This window comes from Pelobates fuscus, chromosome 8, assembly GCF_036172605.1.
Source record: "Pelobates fuscus isolate aPelFus1 chromosome 8, aPelFus1.pri, whole genome shotgun sequence".
Lineage (NCBI taxonomy): Eukaryota > Metazoa > Chordata > Amphibia > Anura > Pelobatidae > Pelobates > Pelobates fuscus.
The window spans coordinates 3,364,197-3,391,600 of record NC_086324.1 but is presented as its reverse complement, the minus strand read 5'-3'; the positions used below and the strand labels follow the sequence as shown (position 1 = coordinate 3,391,600).

General features: G+C 42.7%; 1 protein-coding gene across 4 annotated transcripts in view; it reads right to left on the bottom strand.

Annotated features, from left to right (window-relative positions):
* Positions 1-22,263, bottom strand: part of STEAP3 (STEAP3 metalloreductase) — a 215,547-nt gene extending 193,284 nt beyond the window's left edge. For 2 of the 4 annotated variants that reach the window (XR_010085182.1, XM_063429146.1), the window contains exons 1-3: positions 3,700-3,877; positions 1,697-2,181; positions 324-851 (exon numbers count right to left, since the gene is read on the bottom strand). Coding sequence is in view for 1 of the 4 variants with exons in the window: in XM_063429146.1 (XP_063285216.1) it covers positions 324-851; positions 1,697-2,181; positions 3,700-3,763 (1,077 nt within the window). In the remaining 3 variants the exon portion in view is untranslated. Of the gene's footprint in view, positions 1-323; positions 852-1,696; positions 2,182-3,699; positions 3,878-22,085; positions 22,112-22,246 lie in introns of those variants that run through there. The other 2 variants (XR_010085183.1, XR_010085184.1) reach the window with 2 other exon arrangements.
* Positions 22,264-27,404: the final 5,141 nt, after the last annotated feature.

Below are 27,404 nucleotides of genomic sequence, written 5' to 3'. Positions count from 1 at the left end.
TCACGCTGGTCTTGTAGCAGCTCTTACACTCGGTTACCGGAGGGCCTCACTTATCACATATTATTTCTATCTATCATTTACAGGAGAGCTGAGGGGCGTCTAGAGGCCCATGATCCCACCTACCTACATAGACGCAGGTTAGCAATGTCAGACAATAACAGCTCCATCGATGGCTTCCCACCCTCAATATAACAATTCACCAACAGAAAGGACGAGAAAAGTACTAATCATCCCCAAAAAAACCAGATGGAACATTCTAAATGTATCAATGCTCCCCCTGTATGATGGTGCCTGCTAAGGGATTACTTCATGTTGGTTCTCACCTGCTTCACGGCATCGTTGAGGATCTGGAACCTCGCTGACCTCCGCATTGGAAGACACAGGCTGTACACAGCGTGTAAACAAGCACAGTAGAAGGATGCCAGTCCGATCTGCTTTCTGAGCCGAAGCCACTCATCCAACCAGTCAGGGAAACGACGGTACTTGGTGCCATAGTGCAGCTGGTAAAATGCTGCCAAGATTCCTGGCAGGTAAACCAATGACAGGAGGACATAGGAGACACACGGGATGGAGGTGTTCACTACCTTGACCGGCATCTTGTAGAATTCATTCTTGTTTTCCACAAGGTACGGGTGCAGGACTCCACGCACAAAATTGTAACAATAGAAGAAGGTGAAAAGGCATATAGTGAGGATGACCGGAATCTTCCACAATGGCAGAAGACGGAGAGGAATATTCTCAATCTCACCAGCAGAGCACAAAGCTCCCATGTCCACCGGAATAAATCCCATCCGGCGAGCAATGGACACCACATGGTTTTTAGCGTCTGGACTGTTGGAGCAGATCAAAACCTGAAAACGAAAACTTAGATCAGTACCTTCATGACGGCAGGATTTACTGCAGCTTCTGGTAGTAAGTGTAGCAAACATTTATTAACACATTTTATATTTAGCCTATATTTTCTATGTACATTTTATAAAACTGGTTTGATTCAAAGAAATTGAAACAGACAAATCAAAATCACCCAGACTGACCGCACCATCCATCCATCGCACCAACAGACACATCAAATCACCCAGACTGACCGCACCATCCAACCATCACACCAACAGAGACATCAAATCACCCAGATTGACCGCACCATCCGACCATGGCACCAACAGACACATCAAATCACCCACACTGACCGCACCATCCAACCATCGCACTAAGAGACACATCAAATTACCCAGACTGACTGCACTATCCAACCATCGCACCGACAGACACATCAAATCATCCAGACTGACCGCACCATCCGACCATCACACCAACAGAGAAATAAAATCTCCGAGACTGACCGCACCAGCCGACCATCACACCAACAGAGAAATAAAATCACCGAGACTGACCGCACCATCCGACATCAGAAAGACACATCAAATCACCCAGACTGGCCGCACCATCCAACCATCACAGAGATAGACACATCAAATCACCCAGACTGACCGCACCATCCAACCATCGCAGAGATAGACACATCAAATCACCCACACTGACCATCGCACCGGCAGACACATCAAATCACCCAGACTAACCGCACCATCTGTTCAATGCATTGACAAACACCCCATAGAGAGGAGAAGACACTGCACTTGTCGTTATTTATGACTTTGCACCCAATATTTTATCGCTTTATCATATGTGAATGCTTTACCTGCTTATTACCATCCTTGGGTCCAGACTGCAAGGCCCAGGCTGACACTACATTGAATCCCTTTACCACATGACATTTTGGGAAAAGAGATGCCAGATACTCTGCATTGGATTGTCGGTGAAGGTTCGTCTCCAGATTATTACTGACGTCCACAAGAACCTTGCCGGACAGCTCCTCTGAGAACTTGCTTAGAGTGGAATAATGGTCTCTGAACATGGCAACAAACAGCAGCTCGACCCTCTTCACTGCCTCCTCCTGCAATACCACCTCCACCTCCTCTGGAAACAGCCCTGAGCTGCGTCTCGGATTCCGGCTTCCAATCACCACTTTGAACCCTGAGTGCAGTAATCGAATTGCCAGAGATCGAGAAAAGTCACCGGTACCCAGAATGCCAACAGTGTCTCCACAGGACAAGTCATATGATGAAGCAGGTTTAGCATTACCTAACCCCAGCAGGGGCTTCTCCATGTCAGACTCCACCATATCTGAAAATATGAAAGAAGAATGAAATATAAACACTATTGAAAAGTAACATTATAAAACAACAGATATTGCAATCAATAAGGTGTTTAGGACAAAATGTTAGGATGGATCATAAAATTATATCCTAAGTACTTTATATCAATTCTGGAAACATGCTGCACACATGCCAATACCTAATCAATACGCACAAATTGATCCTTCCCATGCACCGCCAAACAAGTTGCCCAGACCCACCACACTGTCCATCCAATGCACCGCCCAAAACCCACCACACTCTCCATCTAATGTACCACACAAACCCACCACACTCTCCATCCAACACACCACACAAACCCACCACTCTCTCCATCGGATGTACCACACAAACCTACCACACAATCCATCCAACGCACCACACAAACCCACCACACTCTCCATCCAACGCACCACACAAACCCACCACACTGTCCATTTAATGTACCACACAAAAACACCACACTGTCCATCTAATGTACCACACAAACCCACCACACAATCCATCCAATGCACCACACAAACCCACCACACTGTCCATCTAATGTACTACACAAACCCACCACACTGTCCTTCTAATGTACCACACAAACCCACTACACTCTCCATCTAATGTACCACACAAACCTACCACACTCTCCATCTAATGTACCACACAAACCCACCACACAATCCATCCAATGCACCACACAAACCCACCACACGGTCCATCTAATGTACTACACAAAAACACCACATTGTCCATCTAATGTACCACACAAACCCACCACACTGTCCATCTAATGTACCACACAAACCCACTACACTCTCCATCTAATGTACCACACAAACCCACTACACTCTCCATCTAATGTACCACACAAACCCACTACACTCTCCATCTAATGTACCACACAAACCCACCACACTCTCCATCCAACACACCACACAAACCCACCACTCTCTCCATCGGATGTACCACACAAACCCACCACACAATCCATCCAACGCACTACACAAACCCACCACACTCTCCATCCAACGCACCACACAAAAACACCACACTGTCCATCTAATGTACCACACAAACCCACCACACTGTCCTTCTAATGTACCACACAAACCCACTACACTCTCCATCTAATGTACCACACAAACCCACCACACAATCCATCCAATGCACCACACAAACCCACCACACAATCCATCCAATGCACCACACAAACCCACCACACTGTCCATCCAATGTACTACACAAACCCACTACACTGTCCATCTAATGTACCACACAACCCCACTACACTCTCCATCTAATGTACCACACAAACCCACTACACTCTCCATCTAATGTACCACACAAACCCACTACACTCTCCATCTAATGTACCACACAAACCCACCACACTGTCCGTCCAAACCCCCACAACGTCCATGCTATCATTGTGTAATGTTGTGCCAGGAGGGATGCTATCAGTGTAGGTGGCTATGATGCCACATAGATTATTTTCATGGAAGCGAGGGAATCTTACCAGGGAGTCCATGCCTGCAGGGGGTTTCACTGGCTCCAGGGTTCAGAGGATCGAGCTGGGACATTCTGCTATCAGGATGACAGAATGCCTTCTGTCTCCCTCTGCGCTTTATCTCTGAACTGACAGGCTGGGTGTGCTGAGCTGGCAATATATGGGGGTGGGGGTGTCTGTGGCTATAATGAGTGGGGTACGAAGGGTGTAAACCTATAATATGTGGCTCCAGGGATCTAAACCTGCAATGTGTGGGGTACGAGGGGTCTAAACCTGCAATATGTGGCTCCAGGGATCTAAATCTGCAATGTGTGGGGTATAAGGGGTCTAAACCTGCAATATGTGGCTCCAGGGATCTAAATCTGCAATGTGTGGGGTATAAGGGGTCTAAACCTGCAATGTGTGGGGTACGAGGGGTCTAAACCTGCAATGTGAGGGGTACGAGGGGTCTAAACCTGCAATGTGAGGGGTACCAGGGGTCTAAACCTGCAATGTGAGGGGTACGAGGGGTCTAAACCTGCAATGTGAGGAGTACGAGGGGTCTAAACCTGCAATGTGAGGGGTACGAGGGGTCTAAACCTGCAATGTGAGGGGTACCAGGGGTCTAAACCTGCAGTGTGAGGGGTACGAGGGGTCTAAACCTGCAATGTGAGGGGTACGAGGGGTCTAAACCTGCAATGTGAGGGGTATGAGGGGTCTAATCCTGCAATGCGTGGGGTACAAGGGGTCTAAACCTGCAATGTGAGGAGTACGAGGGGTCTAAACCTGCAATGTGAGGGGTACGAGGGGTCTAAACCTGCAATGTGAGGGGTACGAGGGGTCTAAACCTGCAATGTGAGGGGTACGAGGGGTCTAAACCTGCAATGAGTGTTGTACAAGGGGTCTAAACCTGCCATGTGAGGGGTACAAGGGGTCTAAACCTGCAATGTGAGGAGTACAAGGGGTCTAAACCTGCAATGTGAGGGGTACCAGGGGTCTAAACCTGCAATGTGAGGGGTACCAGGGGTCTAAACCTGCAATGTGAGGGGTACGAGGGGTCTAAACCTGCAATGTGTGGGGCTCCAGAGGTCTAAACCTGCAATGTGAGGGGTACGAGGGGTCTAAACCTGCAATGTGAGGGGTACGAGGGGTCTAAACCTGCAATGTGAGGGGTACGAGGGGTCTAAACCTGCAATGTGAGGGGTACCAGGGGTCTAAACCTGCAATGTGTGGGGTACAAGGGGTCTAAACCTGCCATGTGAGGGGTACAAGGGGTCTAAACCTGCAATGTGTGGGGTACCAGGGGTCTAAACCTGCAATGTGAGGGGTACGAGGGGTCTAAACCTGCAATGTGAGGAGTACGAGGGGTCTAAACCTGCAATGTGAGGGGTACGAGGGGTCTAAACCTGCAATGTGAGGGGTACCAGGGGTCTAAACCTGCAATGTGAGGGGTACGAGGGGTCTAAACCTGCAATGTGAGGGGTACGAGGGGTCTAAACCTGCAATGTGAGGGGTATGAGGGGTCTAATCCTGCAATGCGTGGGGTACAAGGGGTCTAAACCTGCAATGTGAGGAGTACGAGGGGTCTAAACCTGCAATGTGAGGGGTACGAGGGGTCTAAACCTGCAATGTGAGGGGTACGAGGGGTCTAAACCTGCAATGTGAGGGGTATGAGGGGTCTAAACCTGCAATGAGTGTGGTACAAGGGGTCTAAACCTGCCATGTGAGGGGTACAAGGGGTCTAAACCTGCAATGTGAGGAGTACGAGGGGTCTAAACCTGCAATGTGAGGGGTACCAGGGGTCTAAACCTGCAATGTGAGGGGTATGAGGGGTCTAAACCTGCAATGAGTGTGGTACAAGGGGTCTAAACCTGCCATGTGAGGGGTACAAGGGGTCTAAACCTGCAATGTGAGGAGTACGAGGGGTCTAAACCTGCAATGTGAGGGGTACCAGGGGTCTAAACCTGCAATGTGAGGGGTACGAGGGGTCTAAACCTGCAATGTGAGGGGTACGAGGGGTCTAAACCTGCAATGTGAGGGGTACGAGGGGTCTAAACCTGCAATGTGAGGGGTACGAGGGGTCTAAACCTGCAATGTGAGGGGTACGAGGGGTCTAAACCTGCAATGTGAGGGGTACGAGGGGTCTAAACCTGCAATGTGAGGGGTACGAGGGGTCTAAACCTGCAATGTGAGGGGTACCAGGGGTCTAAACCTGCAATGTGAGGGGTACAAGGGGTCTAAACCTGCAATGTGTGGGGTACGAGTGGTCTAAACCTGCAATGTGAGGAGTACGAGGGGTCTAAACCTGCAATGTGAGGGGTACAAGGGGTCTAAACCTGCAATGTGAGGGGTACAAGGGGTCTAAACCTGCAATGTGAGGGGTACGAGGGGTCTAAACCTGCAATGTGAGGGGTACGAGGGGTCTAAACCTGCAATGTGAGGAGTACGAGGGGTCTAAACCTGCAATGTGTGGTTCCAGAGGTATAAACCTGCAATGTGAGGGGTACGAGGGGTCTAAACCTGCAATGTGAGGGGTACAAGGGGTCTAAACCTGCAATGTGAGGGGTACAAGGGGTCTAAACCTGCAATGTGAGGGGCTCCAGAGGTCTAAACCTGCAATGTGTGTGGCTCCAGGGGTCTAAACCTGCAATGTGTGGGGTACGAGGGGTCTAAACCTGCAATGTGTGGAGTACGGGAGGACATGTTAATATATGGAGTACGAAGGGATGTCTGTGGCTGCAATGTGTGCAGGGGGAGATCTAGAGAGACTTACAATTTTTCAACATGGACACAGTACTTTTTTAATATTAGATTGTAAGCTTTTTAATGAAGATACATAGAAATAATGGAATCCCAATTGGCACGACAAAATAACATTGATTCAGATATATGGGAGTGAGGAGAGATCTTTATACAGGATACACTCACACTATACAGAGAGCCCTTTATACAGGATACACTCACACTATACAGAGAGCTCTTTATACAGGATACACTCACACTATACAGAGAGCTCTTTATACAGGATACACTCACACTATACAGAGAGCTCTTTATACAGGATACACTCACACTATACAGAGAGCTCTTTATACAGGACACACTCACACTATACAGAGAGCCCTTTATACAGGATACACTCACACTATACAGAGAGCTCTTTATACAGGATACACTCACACTATACAGAGAGCTCTTTATACAGGATACACTCACACTATACAGAGAGCTCTTTATACAGGACACACTCACACTATACAGAGAGCCCTTTATACAGGATACACTCACACTATACAGAGAGCCCTTTATACAGGACACACTCACACTATACAGAGAGCTCTTTATACAGGATACACTCACACTATACAGAGAGCCCTTTATACAGGATACACTCACACTATACAGAGAGCCCTTTATACAGGATACACTTACACTATACAGAGAGCTCTTTATACAGGATACACTCACACTATACAGAGAGCTCTTTATACAGGATACACTCACACTATACAGAGAGCCCTTTATACAGGATACACTCACACTATACAGAGAGCTCTTTATACAGGATACACTCACACTATACAGAGAGCTCTTTATACAGGATACACTCACACTATACAGAGAGCTCTTTATACAGGACACACTCACACTATACAGAGAGCCCTTTATACAGGATACACTCACACTATACAGAGAGCTCTTTATACAGGATACACTCACACTATACAGAGAGCTCTTTATACAGGACACACTCACACTATACAGAGAGCCCTTTATACAGGATACACTCACACTATACAGAGAGCCCTTTATACAGGACACACTCACACTATACAGAGAGCTCTTTATACAGGATACACTCACACTATACAGAGAGCCCTTTATACAGGATACACTCACACTATACAGAGAGCCCTTTATACAGGATACACTCACACTATACAGAGAGCCCTTTATACAGGACACACTCACACTATACAGAGAGCTCTTTATACAGGATACACTCACACTATACAGAGAGCCCTTTATACAGGATACACTCACACTATACAGAGAGCTCTTTATACAGGATACACTCACACTATACAGAGAGCTCTTTATACAGGATACACTCACACTATACAGAGAGCCCTTTATACAGGATACACTCACACTATACAGAGAGCTCTTTATACAGGATACACTCACACTATACAGAGAGCTCTTTATACAGGATACACTCACACTATACAGAGAGCTCTTTATACAGGACACACTCACACTATACAGAGAGCCCTTTATACAGGATACACTCACACTATACAGAGAGCTCTTTATACAGGATACACTCACACTATACAGAGAGCTCTTTATACAGGATACACTCACACTATACAGAGAGCTCTTTATACAGGACACACTCACACTATACAGAGAGCCCTTTATACAGGATACACTCACACTATACAGAGAGCTCTTTATACAGGATACACTCACACTATACAGAGAGCTCTTTATACAGGACACACTCACACTATACAGAGAGCCCTTTATACAGGATACACTCACACTATACAGAGAGCTCTTTATACAGGATACACTCACACTATACAGAGAGCTCTTTATACAGGATACACTCACACTATACAGAGAGCCCTTTATACAGGATACACTCACACTATACAGAGAGCTCTTTATACAGGATACACTCACACACTATACAGAGAGCCCTTTATACAGGATACACTCACACTATACAGAGAGCCCTTTATACAGGATACACTCACACTATACAGAGAGCCCTTTATACAGGACACACTCACACTATACAGAGAGCTCTTTATACAGGATACACTCACACTATACAGAGAGCTCTTTATACAGGATACACTCACACTATACAGAGAGCTCTTTATACAGGATACACTCACACTATACAGAGAGCTCTTTATACAGGACACACTCACACTATACAGAGAGCCCTTTATACAGGATACACTCACACTATACAGAGAGCTCTTTATACAGGATACACTCACACTATACAGAGAGCTCTTTATACAGGATACACTCACACTATACAGAGAGCTCTTTATACAGGACACACTCACACTATACAGAGAGCCCTTTATACAGGATACACTCACACTATACAGAGAGCTCTTTATACAGGATACACTCACACTATACAGAGAGCTCTTTATACAGGACACACTCACACTATACAGAGAGCCCTTTATACAGGATACACTCACACTATACAGAGAGCTCTTTATACAGGATACACTCACACTATACAGAGAGCTCTTTATACAGGATACACTCACACTATACAGAGAGCCCTTTATACAGGATACACTCACACTATACAGAGAGCTCTTTATACAGGATACACTCACACTATACAGAGAGCTCTTTATACAGGATACACTCACACTATACAGAGAGCTCTTTATACAGGATACACTCACACTATACAGAGAGCTCTTTATACAGGATACACTCACACTATACAGAGAGCCCTTTATACAGGATACACTCACACTATACAGAGAGTTCTTTATACAGGATACACTCACACTATACAGAGAGCTCTTTATACAGGATGCACTCACACTATACAGAGAGCCCTTTATACAGGATGCACTCACACTATACAGAGAGCCCTTTATACAGGATACACTCACACTATACAGAGAGCTCTTTATACAGGATACACTCACACTATACAGAGAGCTCTTTATACAGGATACACTCACACTATACAGAGAGCCCTTTATACAGGATACACTCACACTATACAGAGAGCCCTTTATACAGGACACACTCACACTATACAGAGAGCTCTTTATACAGGATACACTCACACTATACAGAGAGCCCTTTATACAGGATACACTCACACTATACAGAGAGCTCTTTATACAGGATACACTCACACTATACAGAGAGCTCTTTATACAGGATACACTCACACTATACAGAGAGCTCTTTATACAGGATACACTCACACTATACAGAGAGCCCTTTATACAGGATACACTCACACTATACAGAGAGCTCTTTATACAGGATACACTCACACTATACAGAGAGCCCTTTATACAGGATACACTCACACTATACAGAGAGCCCTTTATACAGGATACACTCACACTATACAGAGAGCCCTTTATACAGGATACACTCACACTATACAGAGAGCTCTTTTTACAGGATACACTCACACTATACAGAGAGCTCTTTTTACAGGATACACTAACACTATACAGAGAGCCCTTTATACAGGATACACTCACACTATACAGAGAGCCCTTTATACAGGATACACTCACACTATACAGAGAGCTCTTTTTACAGGATACACTCACACTATACAGAGAGCTCTTTTTACAGGATACACTAACACTATACAGAGAGCCCTTTATACAGGATACACTCACACTATACAGAGAGCTCTTTATACAGAATACACTCACACTATACAGAGAGCTCTTTATACAGGATACACTCACACTATACAGAGAGCCCTTTATACAGGATACACTCACACTATACAGAGAGCCCTTTATACAGGATACACTCACACTATACAGAGAGCTCTTTTTACAGGATACACTCACACTATACAGAGAGCCCTTTATACAGGATACACTCACACTATACAGAGAGCCCTTTATACAGGATACACTCACACTATACAGAGAGCCCTTTATACAGGATACACTCACACTATACAGAGAGCTCTTTATACAGGATACACTCACACTATACATAGAGCCCTTTATACAGGATACACTCACACTATACAGAGAGCCCTTTATACAGGATACACTCACACTATACAGAGAGCTCTTTTTACAGGATACACTCACACTATACAGAGAGCTCTTTTTACAGGATACACTCACACTATACAGAGAGCCCTTTATACAGGATACACTCACACTATACAGAGAGCTCTTTATACAGGATACACTCACACTATACATAGAGCCCTTTATACAGGATACACTCACACTATACAGAGAGCCCTTTATACAGGATACACTCACACTATACAGAGAGCTCTTTTTACAGGATACACTCACACTATACAGAGAGCCCTTTATACAGGATACACTCACACTATACAGAGAGCCCTTTATACAGGATACACTCACACTATACAGAGAGCCCTTTATACAGGATACACTCACACTATACAGAGAGCCCTTTATACAGGATACACTCACACAATACAGAGAGTTCTTTATACAGGATACACTCACACTATACAGAGAGCCCTTTATACAGGATACACTCACACTATACAGAGAGCCCTTTATACAGGATACACTCACACTATACAGAGAGCCCTTTATACAGGATACACTCACACTATACAGAGAGCTCTTTATACAGGATACACTCACACTATACAGAGAGCCCTTTATACAGGATACACTCACACTATACAGAGAGCTCTTTATACAGGATACACTCACACTATACAGAGAGCTCTTTATACAGGATACACTCACACTATACAGAGAGCTCTTTATACAGGATGTAGCGGAGTAGAGGTACGATCCAAGGTAGCTCCGCTGGTAGACAGGAACAGCAATCCAATACAGGTATCAAACGGGTAGCGTGGTTACAATCCCTTCCCTCCAAGAACTAGACGACACATAGCTTGGAGGTCAACTGTCAGCTTTATTCACACAATTTCTTTTATGGCTTTTTCCCATGCAAGGGAGGTAACTCAAAACAACCAATCACCTCACAATCACCTCCCCTCCCTCTCCTCCCCTTAGATTAACAGGTAAATTAATTAGAGGGAACCGAGTTTTCCCCAGTTTCTGAATGACCCCTAAATACGGGGGGTACGGGGATACACGAGGGGTCCCCTGGTAGGTCTGCTCTGGGTGAGTAACATATTCAAATTTCACCCAGATCAGACCAGGGGTTCGGGAGTTACAGGTATTTAAAGATTTGACCGACTGCAGGGACACAGTAGCCGAAAACGGCTCCATAGATTCTGGCCCTGTAGTCGGTCTACTTCTCTGCCTAGAAAGTGCCGAATAGCTCAGCCATCCGACCCCAATCTTTGGTTCGGATGAATCCCCTAAACTGGGGAATGCAAACTACCGAACGGCGGGCCGTTCGGCAGTTTGGATCATACGATTTGGGGATCCTGGAGGTCTGAGCGGTGTCTGGGTAGTCGAGCGTCCGATTTTAGTTCCAGACGCTCGACGACCAAACACCGCTGTTCGGCAGTTAAGATGGCCGCCGCCACGTGGAGATTAGGCGAACGGCGGCCACCCACGGACCCAATAACGGTATGTACACACGGATTCTTCTTTAACATGCTGGTATAATATGCAAGATACATTGACAGGGACAAATAACATTGTAAATGCGGGTTTTGGTGGCTGCTTCTGCCACAATGCTCCCCCAGAACCAAGCCAGCATACACAGTCTGATCCCAACGGATCGGCTTGGGGATGTCTGGAGGAGTACCCACAGATCACTGGTCTAGTTCCGTCTGTCGGGATAACCCGTCAGCATTTCCATTGAGCTTCCCCGGGCGATATTGGATATTGAAATCAAAGGGCTGAAGCGCTAAGCTCCAGCGCAGCAGTCTGGCATTGTCTCCGGACACCCGGTTCAGCCAGACCAACGGGTTGTGATCTGTGAGCAGGGAAAATGTTTGTCCATACAAATAGGGCTGTAGTTTCTTGAGGGCCCACACCACGGCAAGGCATTCCTTTTCGATGGCGGCGTAGCTTACTTCTCTGGGTAAAAGTTTTCGGCTGAGGTAAGCTACGGGGTGTTCACCGCCATCGGCTCCGATCTGGCTCAGTACTGCTCCCAATCCGAACATTGAAGCGTCTGTATGGACGAGAAAGCGTTTAGTCGGATCGGGAGCAGCCAACACAGGGGCATTAACAAGGGCATTTTTTAGGAGTTGGAAGGCCTGTTCACACTCTGGGGCCCATACTACTAATTTGGGAAGGTTTTTGCGGGTTAAGTCGGTAAGGGGCTTGGCTAGGGCGCTGTAGTTAGGTACAAACTTTCGGTAATATCCTGCCGTCCCCAAAAAGGCTAGTACCTGGGTTTTAGTGCGGGGGGTTGGCCATTTAGCTACGGCCTCTATTTTGGCTGGTTCGGGTTTTTGGTGGCCGCTGCCTACTCGGTGTCCGAGGTATTGGACCTCGGCCATCCCTATATGGCATTTACTGGGCTTGAGGGTCAGTCCGGCTTCCCGGATGCGGTCTAGTACTGCTCCGATATGGTCTAAATGATCGGCCCAGGAGTAACTAAAGATGGCTATGTCGTCTAGATAGGCGCAAGCGTACTCCTGAAACCCGTCCAATAGTCGGTCCACCATCCTCTGGAAGGTGGCCGGGGCGTTCTTCATCCCAAATGGCATGACCCGGAATTGGTACAGGCCAAATGGGGTGACGAAGGCCGACTTGGGAATGGCGTCCTCGGCTAGAGGAATTTGCCAATATCCTTTACAAAGATCAATGGTGGTTAAGTATTTCCCCCTAGCCATTTTGTCTAATAGCTCGTCTATCCGGGGCATGGGATAGGCATCGGATATGGTTTTATCATTGAGCCTCCGGTAATCTACACAGAAGCGGGTAGTTCCATCCCGCTTTGGCACGAGTACTACGGGGGATGCCCAGGGGCTATCTGAATGCTCAATTACCCCTAACTGCAACATTTCCTTCAGTTCCTTGTACATGTTCCCCCTCACTGCTTCGGGAATGCGGTAGGGCGGTTGACGGAGTGGGACCGGATCTAGGGTTTCTACCCGATGGGTAGCTAACGGGGTATATCCCGGGAGGTTGGAAAAAGTGGCTCCTTTTTCCCTAATTAAACTTTGGGCCTGAGCTTTTTCCTGGGGATTCAAGCGGTCTCCTAGCTGTACGGCTGCGAGATCCTCTTGTAGCGTTTCTCGGGCCAGCATGTCAGGGAGGGGTAGGTTATCTGTGTCCTCTGCAGCCGAGGCGCAGATGGCGGATACCTCCTCTGTGCGCTCGTGGTAGGGCTTCAGCATGTTCACATGGAACATGCGTCGGTCCCCGGTCCCGGCGCAGGGGCCGATTATATAGGTGGTATCGCAGACCTGCTCTACCACCTTGAATGGGCCCCGCCAGGAAGCCTGCAGCTTGTCAGTAGGGACGGGGCGTAAGACTAGTACTTTCTGGCCGACCTGAAAGCTGCGGTCCCTAGCTCCCTTATCATACCAGTGGCGCTGGCGTGTCTGGGCCGCCTGGAGGTTGTTGCGCACAGCTCGGGTCAATTCCTCCAGGCGGTTCCGAAACTCCAACACATAGGGTACGATAGGGGTGCCGTCAATGGTCGTCCCCCCCTCCCAGTGTTCCCTTATTAGGTCTAGGGGTCCCCTTACCCTCCTTCCGAACAACAGTTCGAAGGGAGAGAACCCAGTGGACTCTTGGGGCACCTCTCGGTAGGCGAACAGGAGATGGGGTAAGAACCGCTCCCAGTTCTTCTGAGTGGCTACGAACGTGCGGATCATTTGTTTTAAGGTCCCATTAAACCGTTCGCAGAGGCCATTGGACTGGGGGTGGTATGGGGAATTAAGGATAGGTCGGACCCCGCATACTTTCCAAAGCTGTTGCGTGACCTCGGCCGTGAATTGGGTACCCTGATCTGAAATGATCTCCCGGGGGATCCCCATACGGGTAAAGATACGCATGAGGGCGTCTACTATGGTCTCTGCGTGTACATTCGTTAGGGCTACTGCTTCGGGGTATCTAGTGGCATAATCTACCACGGTCAATATGTACTTCTTACCAGACGGGCTTTTTTGTTTCAGTGGTCCGATAATGTCTACCGCTACTCGGCTAAAGGGTTCTTCAATAATGGGCAGGGTGTGTAGTTTGGCCTTGTATCGGTCCCCCCGCTTTCCCACTCTCTGACAGGTATCGCAAGTATTACAGTATTGCTTAATATCCTGTGATATCCCTGGCCAGAAGAAGTTCTGTAGCAGCCGATGTTTGGTTCGGCTGATCCCTAGGTGTCCAGACAGGGGAATGTCGTGGGCGATTCGCATTAACTCTTGTCGATACTTTCGAGGCACAATTAACTGTTTAATGGGTACAGGAATCGACCCGGCTACTACCTTTTCTGCATACCGGTATAATAACCCCTTATCCCAAGCATATCTCTCCCCCTCTCTGCCAGTCTGGTCTTTATCTATTCTGTCCTTGTAAACCTGTAGGGACGGGTCCAGGGCGACCTCGCTACCAAATTCTAATGGGGCAGCCCAGGGTAATACAGTGTGATCAGGGGGTTTTGTGCTTACCTGAGCCTCAGAGTCAAGGTGGGGTGCCGTGGTGCGAGCCTGTTGGCGGGTGACGACCGGGTAAGCTTCCTGTGGAGGAGGCCGGGTAACAAACGCGGAAGTTAGCTCCCCCAAATCGTTCCCCAAAATCACATCGGCAGGTAGGTCCTGCATCATCCCCACTTCAATTTGTCCTGCCCCCGCTCCCCAGTCCAAATGTAGTTTAGCAGTGGGTACCTTGTATATAGCTCCCCCTGCCACTCGAACTGCAATGCACTCCCCAGTGAGATGGTTCGGGGCCACTAAATGGTTCCGTACCAGAGTGATGGTGGCCCCAGAATCTCTTAACCCCTCCAGCCGCTTGCCCTCCACATGGACCACTTGTCGGTGGCCCTGGCGGTTGTCTGAGGCCGCCTGGACCGGGTTTACCTCATGGAGGGTGCCCAAGGGTTCTGCTATTTGGGTAGAGGTGAAAGGTTGAGCCCAGGGCCTGCCCTGATAGCAGTGTACCGCGGCTCGGGGGGTGGTTGGTGGTCGTTGAGGGGTCCAGGCTGGTCTGGCCCGGTTTTGGGGACAGTCTCGTTGCATGTGACCCAGCTGGTTACATGCATGGCACCGGACAGATGCCCGGTTGTTGTACCGGGGGGTTTGAGACTGGTAGGTCCCCCCTGGTCGGGGCGGATTTACTGGGGTAAGCTGGGGAACAGCTGGCGTAGATTGCACCCTACTGGATACATGCTGTTCCCGTCGGGAGTCCTGATGCTCATCTGCTAGTTGAGCGGCCTCATGCAGAGTATGGGGCTTACGTTCTCTTACCCAGATCTGTAACTGTGGAGACAAACGTCGGTAGAACTGCTCCAGCATCATCAATTGCTTGATCTCTTGGGCCGTGACGGCTTTGGCTGCCTCAAGCCACCCGTCAGCTGCCCGTTGTAGGCGGTGTGCAAATTCTGCATGTGAGTCTTTTTCTGATTTGGGTAATTCCCGGAACTGTGTTCGGTATGCTTCAGGTGTAAGGGCATACCGTGCGAGCAAGGTTTGTTTTACCTTTTGATAGTCCCTGATATCCTCTGCCGGCATAGCTCGGTAGGCATCTGCTGCGCGGCCGGATAGGTTACCCGCTAGCACTCGTACTTGTTCTTCAGTGCTAATGGCATGTAGCTGGCACAAAAGTTCAAAGTTCTGTAAATAGCCATCAATGTCCCCCTCGGTATCATTAAATGCTTTGAATACCTGGTACGGTATTTTAGCTTTCGCTGGCGGGGTGGGGGCCGCTGTTGCGCTTCCCTGCGCTGATCGCTGCATAAAGAGAGCCTGTACATCATTGTACACCTGGTCTGCTTTCTGTGCTGCCATGGCTGGTGAGAATAGAGCCATCCTGGCCCTATATTCTCTGGTAAACTCAGTTTCTTCCCCCTCCCTTGGAGGTGCTGCAGCAGCTGCGGCTCTGTCTCCTTCCATGAGTTCTGCGATTAGGATAGCCTTTGTTTTGTTGCTTGCTATCCTCCCTCTCGCTTCCAGTAACTCTTTTAGCGTGTCCCGTTTCAAGAGGGTATAATCTGTTTCCATTCAGTCCTTTTTAATTCCTGCTGAATGCCTCTTGCTGTGTAGTACGATCCCGTCGCTTGCCACCAATTGTAGCGGAGTAGAGGTACGATCCAAGGTAGCTCCGCTGGTAGACAGGAACAGCAATCCAATACAGGTATCAAACGGGTAGCGTGGTTACAATCCCTTCCCTCCAAGAACTAGACGACACATAGCTTGGAGGTCAACTGTCAGCTTTATTCACACAATTTCTTTTATGGCTTTTTCCCATGCAAGGGAGGTAACTCAAAACAACCAATCACCTCACAATCACCTCCCCTCCCTCTCCTCCCCTTAGATTAACAGGTAAATTAATTAGAGGGAACCGAGTTTTCCCCAGTTTCTGAATGACCCCTAAATACGGGGGGTACGGGGGGTACGGGGATACACAGGGGTCCCCTGGTAGGTCTGCTCTGGGTGAGTAACATATTCAAATTTCACCCAGATCAGACCAGGGGTTCGGGAGTTACAGGTATTTAAAGATTTGACCGACTGCAGGGACACAGTAGCCGAAAACGGCTCCATAGATTCTGGCCCTGTAGTCGGTCTACTTCTCTGCCTAGAAAGTGCCGAATAGCTCAGCCATCCGACCCCAATCTTTGGTTCGGATGAATCCCCTAAACTGGGGAATGCAAACTACCGAACGGCGGGCCGTTCGGCAGTTTGGATCATACGATTTGGGGATCCTGGAGGTCTGAGCGGTGTCTGGGTAGTCGAGCGTCCGATTTTAGTTCCAGACGCTCGACGACCAAACACCGCTGTTCGGCAGTTAAGATGGCCGCCGCCACGTGGAGATTAGGCGAACGGCGGCCACCCACGGACCCAATAACGGTATGTACACACGGATTCTTCTTTAACATGCTGGTATAATATGCAAGATACATTGACAGGGACAAATAACATTGTAAATGCGGGTTTTGGTGGCTGCTTCTGCCACACAGGATACACTCACACTATACAGAGAGCTCTTTATACAGGATACACTCACACTATACAGAGAGCCCTTTATACAGGATACACTCACACTATACAGAGAGCTCTTTATACAGGATACACTCACACTATACAGAGAGCTCTTTATACAGGATACACTCACACTATACAGAGAGCTCTTTATACAGGATACACTCACACTATACAGAGAGCCCTTTATACAGGATACACTCACACTATACAGAGAGCCCTTTATACAGGATACACTCACACTATACAGAGAGCCCTTTATACAGGATACACTCACACTATACAGAGAGCCCTTTATACAGGATACACTCACACTATACAGAGAGCTCTTTATACAGGATACACTCACACTATACATAGAGCCCTTTATACAGGATACACTCACACTATACAGAGAGCCCTTTATACAGGATACACTCACACTATACAGAGAGCTCTTTTTACAGGATACACTCACACTATACAGAGAGCTCTTTTTACAGGATACACTCACACTATACAGAGAGCTCTTTATACAGGATACACTCACACTATACAGAGAGTCCTTTATACAGGATACACTCACACTATACAGAGAGCTCTTTATACAGGATACACTCACACTATACAGAGAGCCCTTTATACAGGATACACTCACACTATACAGAGAGCCCTTTTTACAGGATACACTCACACTATACAGAGAGCTCTTTATACAGGATACACTCACACTATACAGAGAGCCCTTTATACAGGATACACTCACACTATACAGAGAGCTCTTTATACAGGATACACTCACACTATACAGAGAGCCCTTTATACAGGATACACTCACACTATACAGAGAGCTCTTTATACAGAATACACTCACACTATACAGAGAGCTCTTTATACAGGATACACTCACACTATACAGAGAGCCCTTTATACAGGATACACTCACACTATACAGAGAGCCCTTTATACAGGATACACTCACACTATACAGAGAGCTCTTTTTACAGGATACACTCACACTATACAGAGAGCCCTTTATACAGGATACACTCACACTATACAGAGAGCCCTTTATACAGGATACACTCACACTATACAGAGAGCCCTTTATACAGGATACACTCACACTATACAGAGAGCTCTTTATACAGGATACACTCACACTATACAGAGAGCCCTTTATACAGGATACACTCACACTATACAGAGAGCTCTTTTTACAGGATACACTCACACTATACAGAGAGCTCTTTATACAGGATACACTCACACTATACAGAGAGCTCTTTTTACAGGATACACTCACACTATACAGAGAGCCCTTTATACAGGATACACTCACACTATACAGAGAGCTCTTTATACAGGATACACTCACACTATACATAGAGCCCTTTATACAGGATACACTCACACTATACAGAGAGCCCTTTATACAGGATACACTCACACTATACAGAGAGCTATTTTTACAGGATACACTCACACTATACAGAGAGCTCTTTATACAGGATACACTCACACTATACATAGAGCCCTTTATACAGGATACACTCACACTATACAGAGAGCCCTTTATACAGGATACACTCACACTATACAGAGAGCTCTTTTTACAGGATACACTCACACTATACAGAGAGCTCTTTTTACAGGATACACTCACACTATACAGAGAGCCCTTTATACAGGATACACTCACACTATACAGAGAGCTCTTTATACAGAATACACTCACACTATACAGAGAGCTCTTTATACAGGATACACTCACACTATACAGAGAGCCCTTTATACAGGATACACTCACACTATACAGAGAGCCCTTTATACAGGATACACTCACACTATACAGAGAGCTCTTTTTACAGGATACACTCACACTATACAGAGAGCCCTTTATACAGGATACACTCACACTATACAGAGAGCCCTTTATACAGGATACACTCACACTATACAGAGAGCCCTTTATACAGGATACACTCACACTATACAGAGAGCCCTTTATACAGGATACACTCACACTATACAGAGAGCTCTTTATACAGGATACACTCACACTATACATAGAGCCCTTTATACAGGATACACTCACACTATACAGAGAGCCCTTTATACAGGATACACTCACACTATACAGAGAGCTCTTTTTACAGGATACACTCACACTATACAGAGAGCTCTTTTTACAGGATACACTCACACTATACAGAGAGCCCTTTATACAGGATACACTCACACTATACAGAGAGCTCTTTATACAGGATACACTCACACTATACATAGAGCCCTTTATACAGGATACACTCACACTATACAGAGAGCCCTTTATACAGGATACACTCACACTATACAGAGAGCTCTTTTTACAGGATACACTCACACTATACAGAGAGCTCTTTATACAGGATACACTCACACTATACAGAGAGCTCTTTTTACAGGATACACTCACACTATACAGAGAGCTCTTTTTACAGGATACACTCACACTATACAGAGAGCTCTTTATACAGGATACACTCACACTATACAGAGAGTCCTTTATACAGGATACACTCACACTATACAGAGAGCTCTTTATACAGGATACACTCACACTATACAGAGAGCTCTTTATACAGGATACACTCACACTATACAGAGAGCCCTTTATACAGGATACACTCACACTATACAGAGAGCTCTTTATACAGAATACACTCACACTATACAGAGAGCTCTTTATACAGGATACACTCACACTATACAGAGAGCCCTTTATACAGGATACACTCACACTATACAGAGAGCCCTTTATACAGGATACACTCACACTATACAGAGAGCTCTTTTTACAGGATACACTCACACTATACAGAGAGCCCTTTATACAGGATACACTCACACTATACAGAGAGCCCTTTATACAGGATACACTCACACTATACAGAGAGCCCTTTATACAGGATACACTCACACTATACAGAGAGCTCTTTATACAGGATACACTCACACTATACATAGAGCCCTTTATACAGGATACACTCACACTATACAGAGAGCCCTTTATACAGGATACACTCACACTATACAGAGAGCTCTTTTTACAGGATACACTCACACTATACAGAGAGCTCTTTTTACAGGATACACTCACACTATACAGAGAGCTCTTTATACAGGATACACTCACACTATACAGAGAGTCCTTTATACAGGATACACTCACACTATACAGAGAGCTCTTTATACAGGATACACTCACACTATACAGAGAGCCCTTTATACAGGATACACTCACACTATACAGAGAGCTCTTTATACAGGATACACTCACACTATACAGAGAGCCCTTTATACAGGATACACTCACACTATACAGAGAGCTCTTTATACAGGATACACTCACACTATACAGAGAGCCCTTTATACAGGATACACACACACTATACAGAGAGCCCTTTATACAGGATACACACACACTATACAGAGAGCCCTTTATACAGGATACACTCACACTATACAGAGAGCTCTTTATACAGGATACACTCACACTATACAGAGAGCCCTTTATACAGGATACACTCACACTATACAGAGAGCTCTTTATACAGGATACACTCACACTATACAGAGAGCTCTTTATACAGGATACACACACACTATACAGAGAGCCCTTTATACAGGATACACTCACACTATACAGAGAGCTCTTTATACAGGATACACTCACACTATACAGAGAGCCCTTTATACAGGATACACTCACACTATACAGAGAGCCCTTTATACCGGATACACACACACTATACAGAGAGCTCTTTATACAGGATACACACACACTATACAGAGAGCTCTTTATACAGGATACACCCACACTATACAGAGAGCTCTTTATACAGGATACACTCACACTATACAGAGAGCTCTTTATACAGGATACACTCACACTATACAGAGAGCCCTTTATACAGGATACACACACACACACACACTATACAGAGAGCTCTTTATACAGGATACACCCACACTATACAGAGAGCTCTTTATACAGGATACACTCACACTATACAGAGAGCTCTTTATACAGGATACACTCACACTATACAGATAGTTCTTTATACAGGACACACTCACACTATACAGAGAGCGCTTTATACAGGATACACTCACACTATACAGAGAGCCCTTTATACAGGATACACTCACACTATACAGAGAGCCCTTTATACAGGATACACTCACACTATACAGAGAGCCCTTTATACAGGATACACTCACACTATACAGAGAGCTCTTTATACAGGATACACACACACTATACAGAGAGCTTTTTATACAGGACACACTCACACTATACAGAGAGCTCAGGATACACACACACTATACAGAGAGCTCTTTATACAGGATACACTCACACTATACAGAGAGCTCTTTATACAGCACACACTCACACTATACAGAGAGCTCTTTATACAGGATACACTCACACTATACAGAGAGTTCTTAATACAGGATACACTCACACTATACAGAGAGCTCTTTATACAGGATACACTCACACTATACAGAGAGCTCTTTATACAGGATACACTCACACTATACAGAGAGCTCTGTATACAATCACCTGTTACAGTATGGAGGGAGACACCACGTGGTTTCTAGGGGGCACATGGGGTGGTTGTGGAGAGGTATTTCCGGGTTACTCTGTCTCTGCCCCCTAAACCCAACTTATTATCAAAGTTTGTAGCCTTCCCTCCCCCAATCCATGCCCCCAGCCCCTCTAACCTCTGTCTGTCTGCAGATCCAGGCGGCTCCCCCGGGGGGGCGGGGCTAACATTGTCACAATGTATCACATGTTTATTGAATAATAACAGCCAGAGACACACAGTGTTATTATATCTACCATACTATACCACTGTTATTATATCTATCATACTCTAATACTGTTATTATATCTATCATACTATACCACTGTTATTATATCTATCATACTCTAATACTGTTATTATATATATATCATACTCTAATACTGTTATTATATATATCATACTATAATATTGTTATTATATCTATCATACTATACCACTGTTATTATATATATATCATACTCTAATACTGTTATTATATATATCATACTCTAATACTGTTATTATATATATCATACTATAATACTGTTATTATATCTATCATACTATACCACTGTTATTATATCTATCATACTCTAATACTGTTATTATATATATCATACTATAATACTGTTATTATATATATCATACTATAATACTGTTATTATATCTATCATACTATACCACTGTTATTATATCTATCATACTCTAATACTGTTATTATATATATCATACTCTAATACTGTTATTAAATATATCATACTATAATACTGTTATTATATCTATCATACTCTAATACTATTATATCTATCATACTATACCACTGTTATTATATCTATCATACTCTAATACTGTTATTATATATATCATACTATAATACTGTTATTATATATATCATACTCTAATACTGTTATTATATATATCATACTCTAATACTGTTATTATATATATCATACTACAATACTGTTATTATATATATCATACTCTAATACTGTTATTAAATATATCATACTCTAATACTGTTATTATATATATCATACTCTAATACTGTTATTATATATATCATACTCTAATACTGTTATTAAATATATCATACTCTAATACTGTTATTATATATATCATACTACAATACTGTTATTATATATATCATACTCTAATACTGTTATTATATCTATCATACTATACCACTGTTATTATATATATCATACTCTAATACTGTTATTATATATATCATACTCTAATACGGTTATTAAATATATCATACTATAATACTGTTATTATATATATCATACCATAATACTGTTATTATATATCATACCATAATACTGTTATTATATATCATACTATAATACTGTCATTATATGAATCATACTATAATACTGTTATTATATGAATCATACTATAATACTGTTATTATATCTATCATACTATACCACTGTTATTATATCTATCATACTCTAATACTGTTATTATATCTATCATACTATACCACTGTTATTATATCTATCATACTCTAATACTGTTATTATATCTATCATACTCTAATACTGTTATTATATCTATCATACTATAATACTGTTATTATATATATCATACTATACCACTGTTATTATATCTATCATACTATACCACTGTTATTATATATATCATACTCTAATACTGTTATTATATCTATCATACTATACCACTGTTATTATATATATCATACTATACCACTGTTATTATATATATCATACTCTAATACCGTTATTATATATATATCATACTATAATACTGTTATTATATATATCATACTATACCACTGTTATTATATATATCATACTATAATACTGTTATTATATATATTATGCTATACCACTGTTATTATATATATCATACCATAATACTGTTATTATATATCATACTATAATACTGTTATTATATGAATCATACTATAATACTGTTATTATATATATCATACTATACCACTGTTATTATATATATCATACCATAATACTGTTATTATATATCATACTATAATACTGTTATTATATATCATACTATAATACTGTTATTATATGAATCATACTATAATACTGTTATTATATGAATCATACTATAATACTGTTATTATATTTATCATACTATAATACTGTTATTATATGAATCATACTATAATACTGTTATTATATATCATACTATAATACTGTTATTATATATATCATACTATACCACTGTTATTATATATATCATACCATAATACTGTTATTATATATCATACTATAATACTGTTATTATATGAATCATACTATAATACTGTTATTATATGAATCATACTATAATACTGTTATTATATATATCATACTATACCACTGTTATTATATATATCATACTCTAATACTGTTATTATATATATCATACTATAATACTGTTATTATATGAATCATACTATACCACTGTTATTATATATATCATACTATAATACTGTTATTATATGTAGCAATCTATACTACCGTTATTATATATATCATACTATAATACTGTTATTATATATATCATACTATACCACTGTTAGTATATATATCATACCATAATACTGTTATTAGGATACAGTATTATGGTATGATATATAGGATATACAGAAATAGGATATCCAGAAATAGGAAACGGAAATAGGATACAGAAATAGGATACAGAAGTAGGATATCCAGAAATAGGATACAGATATAGGATACGGAAATAGTAAATGGAAATAGTATACATAAATAGGATATACGGAAATAGGATACAGAAATAGGATACACAGAAATAGGAAACGGAAATAGTATACAGAGATAGGATATACAGAAATAGGATACGGAAATAGGATACAGAAATGGGATACAGAAATAGGATACGGAAATAGGATACGGAAATAGGATACGGAAATAGGATACGGAAATAGGATATACAGAAATAGGATATGGAAATAGGAAACAGAAATAGGATATACAGAAATAGGATACGGAAATAGGATACGGAAATAGGAAACAGAAATAGGATACAGAAATAGGAAACAGAAATAGGATATACAGAAATAGGATACGGAAATAGGATACGGAAATAGGATATACAGAAATAGGATATGGAAATAGGAAACAGAAATAGGATATACGGAAATATGATACGGAAATAGGATACAGAAATAGGATACGGAAATAGGATACGGAAATAGGAAACAGAAATAGGATACAGAAATGGAATACAGAAATAGGAAATACAGAAATAGGATATACAGAAATAGGATACGGAAATATGATACGGAAATAGGATATACAGAAATAGGATACGGAAATATGATACGGAAATAGGATATACAGAAATAGGATATACGGAAATAGGATACGGAAATAGGATACAGAAATAGGATATACAGAAATAGGATATACAGAAATAGGATACGGAAATAGGATATACAGAAATAGGATACGGAAATAGGATACGGAAATAGGATATACAGAAATAGGATATGGAAATAGGAAACAGAAATAGGATATACGGAAATATGATACGGAAATAGGATACGGAAATAGGAAATACAGAAATAGGATACGGAAATAGGATACGGAAATAGGAAACAGAAATAGGATACAGAAATGGAATACAGAAATAGGAAATACAGAAATAGGATACGGAAATATGATACGGAAATATGATATACAGAAATAGGATATGGAAATAGGAAACAGAAATAGGATATACAGAAATAGGATACAGAAATAGGATACGGAAATAGGATACGGAAATAGGATATACAGAAATAGGATACGGAAATAGGATACGGAAATAGGATATACAGAAATAGGATATGGAAATAGGAAACAGAAATAGGATATACGGAAATATGATACGGAAATAGGATACAGAAATAGGATACGGAAATAGGATATGGAAATAGGAAACAGAAATAGGATACAGAAATAGGATACAGAAATAGGATACGGAAATAGGATACGGAAATAGGATATACAGAAATAGGATACGGAAATAGGATACGGAAATAGGATATACAGAAATAGGATATGGAAATAGGAAACAGAAATAGGATATACAGAAATAGGATACAGAAATAGGATACGGAAATAGGATATACAGAAATAGGATACGGAAATAGGATACGGAAATAGGATATACAGAAATAGGATATGGAAATAGGAAACAGAAATAGGATATACGGAAATATGATACGGAAATAGGATACAGAAATAGGATACGGAAATAGGATATGGAAATAGGAAACAGAAATAGGATACAGAAATAGGATACAGAAATAGGATACGGAAATAGGATACGGAAATAGGATATACAGAAATAGGATACGGAAATAGGATACGGAAATAGGATATACAGAAATAGGATACGGAAATAGGATACGGAAATAGGATATACAGAAATAGGATACGGAAATATGATACGGAAATAGGATATACAGAAATAGGATATGGAAATAGGAAACAGAAATAGGATATACAGAAATAGGATACAGAAATAGGAAACAGAAATAGGATATACAGAAATAGGATACAGAAATAGGATACAGAAATAGGATACGGAAATAGGATATGGAAATAGGAAACAGAAATAGGATATACAGAAATAGGATACAGAAATAGGATACGGAAATAGGATACGGAAATAGGATATACAGAAATAGGATACGGAAATAGGATACGGAAATAGGATATACAGAAATAGGATATGGAAATAGGAAACAGAAATAGGATATACGGAAATATGATACGGAAATAGGATACAGAAATAGGATACGGAAATAGGAAATACAGAAATAGGATACAGAAATGGAATACAGAAATAGGAAATACAGAAATAGGATACAGAAATAGGATATACAGAAATAGGATATACAGAAATAGGATACGGAAATATGATACGGAAATAGGATATACAGAAATAGGATATGGAAATAGGAAACAGAAATAGGATATACAGAAATAGGAAACAGAAATAGGATACGGAAATAGGAAATACAGAAATAGGATACGGAAATAGGATACGGAAATAGGATACGGAAATAGGATACGGAAATAGGATACGGAAAACAGAAAAGAAAAGAAAAAAAACGGGGGGGGGGGAGGGGAACAAACCATAAAATTTTTGCGAAATGCATATAAATTAATAAACAATAACATCGCATACAATATCATTTATCTCTCTTGCGTATATTGTACTCCACTATCTTATCTAAAGGTAGGGGAGAAAAAAAATAATGTCTTTCCTTTTTCTTTCTCTTAATATTTCCTTCCTTCCCTTCTCTCTTCCTTTTTATTTTCATCTTAAGG